Source organism: Brachyistius frenatus, unplaced genomic scaffold (assembly GCF_029030835.1).
Source record: "Brachyistius frenatus isolate BFR_SWC_R1_liver_20210118 unplaced genomic scaffold, ASM2903083v1 Contig_45, whole genome shotgun sequence".
Classification (NCBI taxonomy): domain Eukaryota; kingdom Metazoa; phylum Chordata; class Actinopteri; family Embiotocidae; genus Brachyistius; species Brachyistius frenatus.
In genome coordinates this window covers 2,956,737-2,968,852 of record NW_027210644.1, presented here as the reverse complement: position 1 = coordinate 2,968,852, position 12,116 = coordinate 2,956,737, and the positions used below count along the sequence as shown (strand labels likewise).

At 43.9% G+C, this 12,116-nt stretch overlaps 1 protein-coding gene across 3 annotated transcripts in view; it reads left to right on the top strand.

Moving 5' to 3' along the window:
• bsnb (bassoon (presynaptic cytomatrix protein) b) overlaps positions 1 to 12,116 on the top strand; it is a 64,749-nt gene that overhangs the window by 41,885 nt on the left and 10,748 nt on the right. For 2 of the 3 annotated variants that reach the window (XM_069703343.1, XM_069703342.1), the window contains exons 4-5: positions 2,916 to 3,731; positions 5,033 to 11,356. In XM_069703343.1, coding sequence (XP_069559444.1) covers positions 2,916 to 3,731; positions 5,033 to 11,356 — 7,140 coding nt within the window. The remainder of the gene's footprint in view (positions 1 to 2,915; positions 3,732 to 5,032; positions 11,357 to 12,116) is intronic. The other variant, XM_069703344.1, reaches the window with a different exon arrangement.

Genomic DNA, 12,116 nt, shown 5'->3' with positions numbered 1-12,116 from the left:
TTTCTTGGATGGGTTGATTATGTTTTCAGATGCATGCATGTGTTCACATAGCACATGCACACACATACCATGTCTTCACTGTCTATATTGTTGCATAGCTTCGGTACTTATCCGTCGGACCCAGTATGTACGAGCTGCCCACAAACACAGAGTCACTTGTCGTGAAAGAGCCGGCACAGATGGCTAGTTCTGAGAGTGCTGCACCTGTTTATATATAGATTCTCAGTAGAGCACTTGAGAGATATGAAAACAAAGCAAGTCTGTCTGTTTGGCATGCCAATGGCTCCATCCCATTTTGTGGTCTCACAGATTCCGTTAGGATTTGGCCACATTAAGAAAGTTTTTTTTTATCTTGTATGGAAAAATAGCACAAGTAAAAATAGCATGTTGCACATAGATATTAAATGTAGCCATGTTTGACTTTACTGCATTATATTATATTATATTTTTGTTTGGCAGCTTGTTGTCTTTGGGAATATCACTTTGTCAAACAAAGTGGGTGAAGTTATAAGTTTGGCAGGTGGGTGAAGTTATAAGTAAGGCAGTACTTCACAGTCCCCCATCATGGGTTTTTGCTGTCGCTGGAAGGTTTTCAACCTGACCAAGTGTTTGCCAAACTCTTATTTTATCTCCTTTTATGCTGAGAAATGTTGTAGCTGCCCACACTACGGTCACTGCAGCATTATCCAAAGGTGAACTGCACATTTTCACATATTCATGATTCAAGTGGCATCATCTCTAAAGGACAGAGTTGCATAAGTTATCACTCATGTTGTATTTTTTGTGTGATAATATATTGATTAAAAGATATATGAGGTGTAATGGGATTTGGCTGGTCTGCGGTCTAACTTATGCGGATAATATGTCCATGGACAGTCGAATATGAGTCTCGCCACTCTCATCAGCACCATTTGACAGCAGTTTTTGGATAACTGGCTCTACTACACCCACTGGCTGAACTTTGTACGCCCAGCGTCAAACAGCAAAGTTTTCTAACTGGAGAAGACAGTCAAACAACTAACAAGCTAAATATCCACGTGTTTTTTTTTTTTAAAGTTAGTGAAGAACATTTAACATGTTTGATACTTAGAAACACAACTCCAGTTTGATGTTACTGTTGCTCTGTGTCTGCTGTGATCTGTGAGTAGGCCAAATGAGAGCCACTTTCTAACCTGCTATCTACAGTGGCCTCACATAAATAGCAAATTACTTTTGATTGACAATAATCTGGTAATTTAATCTATATACAGTAATAGTATTACATATTGTAAATATGATGTCATTTGTGGTCATTGTCTTCACCACCATCATCATTATTCTACCACCACCTTCTTCTTCCTCTTCTTCCATCCTCCTCCTCATCATCCTTATTCATCCTCTTCTTGTAAATGTGAGCAGTAGCTTTGTCTACTACCACCCATGTCAGCATGTGACTAACCATTATTTGCAGACAGTACAAAATTGGTTTTGCTGGACAAATCATAAAAGTGGTCTGTGCTGTTGTGTAGCCACTCTTCATCGTGGCCAGTGAGCTAAATAAAGGACACACAAGGAGCCCTGAGAAAAGCAAATAGTCTCTCACTCACACTTTGCCTGATCAATATCTTCAAACAGGTTTGGTATGGAGTGATAAAGATGGCCGACTGTGTCAATGTCCCTGACTATCACCGGAGACAGAATCCCTATAACTTCTATAAGTACTGATTGTATTTGATCATTGCAATATTAAGAAGATGTAAGGGTATTTTTAAAAAGAAGTCATTTATATTCAACTCTCTGTGGCATCATGACTGTTTAACCTGCCATTAAGATGTCTTCTGATACAGTCACTGAATACCTACATTGTTTTTTATCATTGAACACCTGCATTGTTTTTATTTATTAGCTGTTGCTGGGCATGTTGCTAAATTCCATCTTCTGTATTTATGCTATGGTATGACACCAATAAAAGAAATGATTTATTGGGCAGATGGTAATCAGCCATAGAGATGTTTATGAGGCTATTTGTTTTGGTGTACAAGTCTGTGACACAAGAACGCTCCCTCTTTAGGCCTGAGGCACAGAGATGATTATAACTGACAGCGGGGCCGTGTTACAAACATGGTGCCCTCGCCTCTATTTTCAGCTTTCATAACCTGAACTATATCCATTTCTTTCTATTGAGTAGTTTCATCGATCAGTTGCAGTGACCTGAAATTTAATCTGTTTATGTAAATATGCCGTCTTTGATGGGTTTTGTTCTGGATTTTAAGCGGTGTCAGAATCTATAAGTACTGCCAAACATAGGGTGCAGTGAAGATGACTGTGAAGGACGAATGCCGCTCTTGCAGTTACATTTGCTGTGGGCTCCATAAAAGGCCTAATGACTGGTGTACCTCTCCAATCTAATAACAGATGTGTTAATTTGTATTCACACTGCACTCTCCCTCTGTGTACCCTGCTCGAGAGTGCTTAATGTTGTCAAATGATTAAGTCTTCTCGAAAAGATGAAAGGCCTTGTTTGGACAGGCTTTCAAATATTCAGTTGTTCAAACTCTCTGTACGGAGTCCTTGGCACTCCAAGACCATGTATAAAGCAACAACATTTTTATTCAATTTATATAACCAACACAGACATTTATATTCTCGTACCCATCAATCATCATGACTAACAATCAATATGTTGATACAGTATAAATATATGAACATCAGTGTTTAGCATTCCTTATATATTTAGTCAGAATACTAACTTTTCAAACACTTTCCTTTTCGTTTTGCTTATCGTTGGCACCAGGTGGAGTCCCTTTTTATTTAGTAGTTCTATTACTTTATTTAAGTGATTGATGTACATGAATAATAAAGTTCCTACCAATAAACCATGTTCTTTTGTGCTATTCATTTATTACAGTCCTGTTTTCTTTGTCTTTGTTTTTCAGAAGAAAGAATGGCTATGCTTGAACTGCCAGACGCAGAGGGCTCTGTCAGGAAGCTTGGGAGATATTCCACCTCCAGGTGCACAGCCCATGGGATCCCCCCGGCCACCTGCTCCAGCCAATCAACAGCCACCTCAGCAGAAAGGGCCCAATCAACTGTCAGGGCCTAGGGTCACAGGTCCTCAAGAACAACAGAAACCAGCGGGTCCCCAAGTAAGTGGCCCTCTTTCTAATGTGAAACAGGGTGGGCCTGTGCCTCAAACGAAGGGGCCAAGCCAAGCTTCCCCTCAAACCAAGGGTTTTGCCCAACATATTCCTCAACCCAAGGGTTCAGCTCAGCCACCTTCCCAAGCTAAGGGTCCAACACAAGCCTCAGCTCAGAGTAAGGGACCTGGTCAAGTTAAAGGTCCTAATCAACCACATGCTCAAAGTAAGGGTCCTGCTCAGTCTGCTAACCAAACAAAGGGCCCGAGCCAGGCCAAAGGGCCGACTCAGACAAAGGGATCTGCTCAGCCCTCTGCTCAGACTAAGGGCCCTTCTCATCCCTCTGGTGCCAAAGCTTCATCTACCCCTGGTAAAGCTGCGCCCAACCATGCCAAGGTCTCTTCCACCCCTTCCAAAACAGCAACCACTCAGTCTAAACCCACAGGTAACAACCAGGCCCGCAAACAGGCGCAAAACCAGGAGAAGACGAAAATCGCATCTAAATCTCTTAAAGAAGACGTCAAAGCCTCACCGAAGAAGGCCTTATCAGAGACTATCACTTCTCCAAAAGACATGAAGATAGCTGAAGATGCACAGAAGTCAAGACACCATGAAGTGAGCTACCTGCAACCTCTTCGCCTTCACCTGTTACTCTTGATTTACCATTTTGATTTTTTTTTTGCTCCATTCAAATAATTGTAACCATTTTTCCAAATCATCTTGTCTTTCTTTGTTTTTTAGTATTGCATTTTTTTTTATAAGCTTTTCATCTTTTTTTTTTTATCTGTTCCATTAATCGACCATCATCATTTGATGATAACTTTTCATGTTATGTTAACCCTTAGCACTGTTTAAGTTAGTTAGTACTAGTCATCATCCAGTTGTACTGTTATTACAATGTAATAATATTTATTACTGTACATACAGGTGATCTGTCATAACATCATCCAGTCATCATCCAGTTGTACTGTTATTACAATGTAATAATATTTATTACTGTACATACAGGTGATCTGTCATAACATCATCATGTGAAATTATTTTCTATCAATATCGTTTTCTTCATGATCGTAATGTCCTTTTCATCATCAACTTCATGTTTATCATCACCATGTTCATCATGATCATTAGTCAACATCATCATCTTTATCATCGTCATCATTGTTTTAGTGGCTAATCCTTATCTTCAGCCCACTCATTCATTACTCCACCTGGTTTTGAACACTTTTTTTGTTTGTAACAAATGCAAGCTTTTTGTTTGATGTGACACTTTGTGATGATATTTTAAGTATTCTGAGCATGTTCGTTATTCTCCAACGGTTCGAAGAATGCAATGGAGAATGCGTCAGAGATGGCAATCAAGCATGAAACCAAATGACATTTGTCTGTATATGTTTGTATTTTCAACTGTCTGTTAAATTCACTCTGTGTTGGTGTACTTATCCATCTATGTGTACATAACGTTGAAAGGCAAGCTCAACCCAAATAAATAAAATATGGGCAGTGGGTGGAATAAACGACAAAATAATTTGAAATACAAGCAATTTAAAATAAAAGCACTCAACCAGATTCACAATAATTATCCTGTTTATACTTAAGTACACAACAGATATTTGGGTTGATTTTAGCCAAAAGTGTTACTGTATATGGTTGTCTGATTAAAGGTTTATTGTTTCCAATCTAATCATTCTCTAATATCTTAATATTAGAGACTATTTCATCTGTATTAGGTGTAGTAAATGCATTTTACTCCTAATTATCTAAAAAGGCTCATAAGATTGTCAGTACTGATGAGCTGGATGAAATAGTGGGATACATGATGTGCACTGAAGCTTGTAATAGATCGTTCCATGAGTTAAATTAGGTGCAAAATGTTTTTGCTTCTGACCTTTGTCTTCTTCTCTCTCTTTTTTTAGGATTACAACAAATCAAGTACACAGAGTTTAAGTGACACTGGATACTCTTCAGATGGGATCTCCAGCTCTCTGGGGGAAATCACAGGTCGGATCCAGGAAGAAGGAATCAAGCTCAATGAACGAGGTGCTTCCATCCCCTCAGATATCACCAAGCTAGAGAGCTCCATGAAACCCCTGCTTGAGTCAAAGACAGCCTTAGACCAAAAGCACAGGCCACATTCTCTGTCTGTAGGAAAGGAGCAAGACTACAATCCTGATGATGATGCAGTGAGGGAGGAATCAGAGGATGACCTCAGTTCTAAGCTCCGGCATGATTATGTGGAAGACAGCAGTGAAAGTGGTCTCTCACCATTGCCAGTAAGACAGAAGAATTCACATAAAGATTTAACAGATGAAGAATACATGAGGAGGCAAATTATGGAGATGAGTGCTGATGAAGAAGAATTGGAAGAGTGCGGAAACCAGAAAACTAAGAAGGCACACAAAACCAGTGGGGACTTAAGCAAAGAGAGACGGAGACTCTCTCACCATTCTAATAGTTTTGAGGATGACACCAAGGTATCGGAGGGTGCTCATAAGGCAAATGAAGAGGAGGATGTTGGAATGGCTGGAGGCCTTCGGCGCTTTAAGACCATTGAGCTGAACAACACCAACAGCTATAACCGAGACATGGAGCTCAGTACTGAGCATGACCTACGAGAACCAGAGCTAGAGATGGAGAGTCTGACTGGCTCTCCAGAGGAGCGGTCCAGGGGAGAATATTCATCCACTCTACCTGCTACCACTCCCAGCTATACCTCTGGAACATCCCCCACATCCGTGTCATCCATGGAGGATGACAGTGACAGCAGCCCAAGTCGAAGGGCACGACTAGAGGAGGCAAAGCAGCAGAGGAAGGCTCGACATCGGTCCCATGGGCCGCTGCTGCCCACTATCGAGGATTCATCTGAGGAGGACGAGCTTAGAGAGGAGGAAGAACTACTTAGAGAACAGGAGCAGATGAGAGATCTAGAGCAACAAAGGATCCGAAGCACTGCCCGGAAAACAAAGAGGGACAAAGAGGAACTAAGGGCTCAGAGACGCAGAGAAAGGTCAAAAACTCCCCCCAGTAATCTCTCTCCTATTGAGGATGCATCTCCAACGGAGGAGCTGAGACAGGCTGCAGAGATGGAGGAGCTTCACAGATCATCATGTTCTGAATACTCGCCTTCTATGGACTCAGAGGCAGAAGGTTTTGAAATGATTGGTGGAAAGCTTTACAAATCAGGAAATGAATTCAACCTTCCAACATTCACATCACTCTATTCCCCAACAGAAAAGACATCAGCAATGTCACCATCTGATAAACCATTAAAAAGTGCAGAGGAGGTCTATGAGGAAATGATGAAGAAAGCACAGCTCATGCAGAAGCAGGGACAAACAATTAATCAGCAGAAAGATGGCAAACATCTTGAAGCTGGAACTGTCCTAACCCCGGGCTCAAGCCCAACGCAGGTTACTGCACCTATGTCCTTTTCTACAACAGGCAGTGATCCAAGAATTCCAGGAATTCATGCAGCACAGCATCTATCAAAAGAAACCCAAAACAGGATGATGACGCAGAGTGCCAAAATTGAAGGTGTTGTTGGAGTTGCCACAACCAAAGCCCAAGTAGGTCAGACGGCCACAACTCGACAGGCAGGTAGCACAGTGCCTGCTGGAAACAGAGCAAGCTCCCAGAGGCCAACACAGGCATCCCCTGACACTGGAGCATCTTCCCTAACCTCCAAAGTCTTTTCCCTTTTCAAAGGTCCAAGCCCCACAGTCTCTCCCAGTACTTCCCCAACACAAAGTCCAACACATACACCATCTGTGCGACCCACTGGCGGTAGTGGCAGGCAGCTGCCATCTTTGCCTGGTGGACCTCCATCAGCTGCTCAGGCACCTCAAAGGACAGTTTCACCACGTCTTGTACGACAGCAGTCCTCTCAAGATTCACCAGTGATGGTGATAACATTAGGCTCTGAAACAACTAGTCCTGCCAAGCCACTTACTGTAAATTCCTCCACTTCCCCTTTGTCATCGCCAACACAGGGCAATTGTAAAACATTGTATAGCTCTCAGCCCCATTCGACAAGTTCCCCAACATCACCACAAATGCATCCATCACAACAGTCCCCAAGACATTCCTCTCAGATGGCTCAAAATATTGAAAAAGTAAATGTTGGTATTAGTGCTGTGCCTACAACTGCACATAGTCGTGGATCTATGGAAAATATATCTCTTTGTAAAATCTCAAATATTCCAGGCAATTCAAAGGTTGTTAGTCAAGGCCAAATACATTCAGGCACAAATATTGTGGATCTGAGAGCCCCAATTAGGCCAGCTCCAATTATAATGACTGATCAGGGGATGGACCTAACATCCCTTGCATCTGAAACAAGAAGATACTCTCTAGGAGCAGAGCAGCCATCTGGTAGACACACAGCAGTGCAGCCTCTTATTATGAACCTGAATTCACAAGAGCAACCTCACGTATGCGTGTCAACACCAACCACAATTAGTGTCACAGTTGCAGGTTCAATGTTCATGACCCAACCCAAGCAACCAATTGTGTATGGAGATCCTCTGCAGAACCGTGTGGATCTGGGGCAATGTGTTGGATCAGCTGTTTGTTTAACCCAGAGTAAACCACAGATTACTGATCCTTCTATTCCCAAAATTGATGCCTGCCTGGAGAATTTGGGTATACAACAGCAACAACTGCAGTTACAGCAGCAGAAGCTCCTGCAGCAGCAACAGCTTCTAGAGCAGCAGCTCCAGCAGCACCAACAGCAATCCTCTTTTGCTCGTTTTAATTTAGCAAATCAGGTCCAGCCACTGTTGATGAAAAAAGACCTTGTAGTGAGCCAGACAAGTGGTGCCCAGCCTGTAGTGACTGCTAATGCCATACCCAGAGTATCCCCCGTGGCTCCACCGTCAGTTTCTGGAGCTCCTGCTTCTAATGTTCCCCATGAAATGTATGGTGGAGTTGCCTTAGAGCTAAAAAACAAGCCGACAGTAATGAACCTGTCCACAGGTAAGCCCCATGTTATGATGGTGCAACTTGATGAAAATAACACATCACAAAGTGGCACAGTGACTCAGCTGGTAAAGCAAGAGGAACCTCCTCCCCCTCCTCAGGTCTTGGATCTTACTGGACAGATTAAACCAGAAAACCAAGTAGCTTGTTGTGATGTTGTTTACAAATTGCCCTTTCCTGGTTCCTGTTCAGGGTCATTCACTCAGAAGCCTACCACAGTATCCTCAGATAAAAACTCCACTACTGAAACCTCTCAAGCAGCCCATCCACCTCCTCCCCCACACTATAATGTCAGCCAACAACAACAACACCAGCCTCAAGTTACACAAGGAATGACAGAGGAACATAAACCATATCAACCACCCATAGTCCTCTCAGGAAGAATACAGCCCTCCATGTCTGATACTAATCTGCCTTCCATGAGTGATGGCGGTCACTATCAGAGTAATGTCCAGGGTGGTCTGGCAGTAGATTTTAGCAGTATGAATCAGGCTTGTGATGGTGGATACCTCGGCATGGGAGCACAGTATGGTTCTTACACAGACTTACGTCACCAAGGGGATTTTGCAGGCCCTTCATTACCGCTTCGACGATATGGCTCCATGTCAAATATCAATTCCGACTATGCCTACAGTTCACGTGACCAAACAGGATCACAGGACTCCAATCTGGCTCAATACAGTGCAACCACTGCCAGGGAGATCAGTCGCATGTGTGCAGCTCTTAACTCAGTTGACCACTTTGGGAACCGGTATGGAAATAACCCTGAACTGCTACCATATGGGGCTGGAAGGGGTGGACCTTTAGCAAGGCTAAATCTCCAGCAAAGCTTAGCATCAATAAGAGCAAATTTACTGTTTGGACCAGATGGAAGACCAACTGCGAGTGGCCAAACCCTAACAAATCTAATAAATGCTAGACAAGCAAGTATACGCGCCTTGTATCCTGCTACTATGAGAGGAGGTGACGGCATGATATATTCCACCATAAACACTCCCATTGCCTCTACCTTGCCAATTACTACACAGCCTTCCTCTGTCCTGCGTCCCATGCCGAGAGGAATTTACAGACCATACCCTACAGGCGTAACTGCTGTACCTTTGGCTAGTCTTACCAGGTTGCCTCAAGCGACTCCCAGGATGCCTCTGTCCACACAAGGACCATATTCCTACCCTCCTCCAAACCAGTATCCTACTTCCGCCACACCAACAGGAAGTGTGCCTGCCGTAAGCAGCTCACACCAGGAAACCCCAGTGTACCTTGGAAAGCCTTTAATAACAGTTCCTGCACAAACGGCTGCAACCATTCCACCAGCCCAACCTGCAGCACACTTAGGAGCACAAAATGTACCAACAGCTGGTATGCAAACCACGGCAGATCAGCAAATAGCCCACTCCCAACTTGCCTCACGAAATATTACCCTCCCTCAAGCTCAAGGCCAAGCTCCGACTGTCCAACCTGTGCAGGCTAAAATGCAACCACAGCAGTTACCTACTCAAACTGAACCTTTGTCTTTAACTCAAACCCAAATTCAAGGTCAATCCATTAGTCAGCCTCAATCATTAGTTTTGCAACAAGGCCAATCACAACCACCACCACATGATGCTGCTCTAGCCCCAAGTTCTAAGCTGTCTCCTCCCACAGATACACAGAAAGGTAAAGAAGAGGAGAGACTGAGTCAGCAGCAAGAGCATGTGCTACAGCTAGAGCGAGAGCGGGTTGAACTTGAGAAATTACGTCAGCTGCGCCTACAAGAGGAACTTGAAAGAGATCGTATGGAGCTCCAGCGTCACAGGGAAAAAGAACAGCTACTTGTTCAGCGTGAGATTCAAGAACTTCAGACAATCAAACACCAAGTCATACAGCAGCAGCAAGCAGAGCGGGAGACACAGCTCATTATGCAAAGAGAACAATTGGCCCAGCAGAGAATGCAGCTTGAGCAAATTCAGTCTCTGCAGCACCAGCTCCAGCAGCAGTTAGAGGAGCAGAAAAGGCAGAAGACAGCAGTCGTGGAGGCAGCAGCGGCTGCTGCCGCTGCTGAGGCCGCTGCTGCATCAGCTGCAGTAGCAGCAGCAGCAACATCTGCACAGGGTGCTATTCAAGGAGTAGTTGTTGGAGGAGGGCCTCCTCAAGGGTTCATTATTTGTGACCAGAGTGGCAGAGTTATTCAACAAGATGGACAGAGTGTCCAGTTTTGGCAAGATGGACAAGTGGTCCAAGCCGTGATGGCTGCTCGACCTATTCATAGTTCAGCCTCTGAAATGTCTTTGAGAAGCACTGACAAACAGGCTGATTCGAAGATGATGAAAAAGCAGAATTCCATGCCTCGGCTGAGGGATGGCTCAGAGGAGGACTCTGTGAAGAGGATTACAGACAGCTGTGTGCAAACTGACGATGAAGATGGAGAAGACAGATTCATGAATAGGCGCAGAAGAACAAGGCGCATTGCAGACTGTAGTGTGCAGACTGATGAGGAAGACCAGGGAGAATGGGACCAGCAGCCAGTAAGGCGCAGGCGATCACGTGTTTCCAAGCACTCTGAATCAAGTGGTGAGGCTAAATCAGATGGGTCATCTAAAGTGGTTTCTGCAAGTATAGCTATTCAAACCACAAATGATTCATCATGCCAGACAGAGCCCGACCAACTAGGCAGGGTTTCGCCAGCAATTCACATTACTATGGCAGAGACCTCAAAGGTTGACCTATTACATTACATAGCAGCCCCCGAAAGGACCCACAAAGGAGAGAGTCTGGCCTGCCAGACAGAACCAGAGTCTCATTCTCAGGGCGTGGTCGCCCCTCAGCTGAGTGTCCCTACAACAATCAGTCCATACTCGACTAGTCTGCATATAGTAGGTGGAAACACATCAGACCCAACCTCGCCTAGGCTCCAAGGAGTTGCTAAGTTTGAGAGGAGGAAACCAGACCCCCTGGAAATTGGCTATCAGCAGCAACAAAACGAGTCTCCATCTCGCCAGCCCCCCAAATCTCCCCAAGTGCTGTACTCCCCTGTATCGCCACTGTCTCCTCATCGCATGCTCGAGACAACGTTTGCCTCCCAAGAGAAACTTAACAAGGCCCACGTTACGCCCCAGCAAAAGGCCTTTACTGCTGAATCACCCCAGCGCCACCAGACCCTACCAAGACCCATTAAAAGTGTGCAGCGCTCCATGTCGGACCCCAAACCACTGAGCCCTACATCAGAGGACCCAGCCAAGAACAGATTCTCCCCATATCATCAGCAAGCTGTGTCCAACAGTCAGGTACGAAATCATTGCCTTTTGTTTGAACAAATTTGATCAGTTTTCTAAATGTATGTGTTGACCTAAAGAATAAGAAATGTAATTTAAAAAAAAGTGTTTTAGAAGAATTCCCAGTCCCTGTAAAAACCTCTTAAACTGAGTTCCTTCCACATTTACAAGAGCCGATGAACACTTAGATAAAAATCTAGGAATATTTGATAAAGATTTATTTTGTTCGGTGTCCAAAAACACAAACTGCTTTTCTGCACAATAAAATTAGTCACTTCATTGTCTGAGTGAAAAGTTAAAATAAACATTACATACATACATACTGTAAATTTACAGTACATGCAGGATGCTTTGTGTGGACGTAGATAATCACAGGATCTGGCATCGGGCGGAAGTGACAGAATGTTCTCATAAGAGCAGCTGGCAATGCCAGAAAAGCTTTTCTGCTGGACCTCCTCCCTTATCTCGCCCCTTTATACTCTTTTTAGTCTCTCTCTCATTCTCGCTCTCTCTCTCTCTCGCTCTCTCTTTCTGTCATGTCTTCAACTTCTATATATGGCAAACCCTTAAGTATTGCCACAGGGATGCACAATGTGGAGGAATCCTAGTGCTGCTTTGCTGTCTTCCTGATTGTTAGCAGCTGGTCAAAGTAAATTAACATTGCTCTGCACTTGGACCAAAATTAGGCTAAGAAGCGTTTCACGCATTTGTACCTCCAATCTTTAGTGCTAGTGTTTAATACATGGCTCTCTTGTGGATACTTAACAAAATC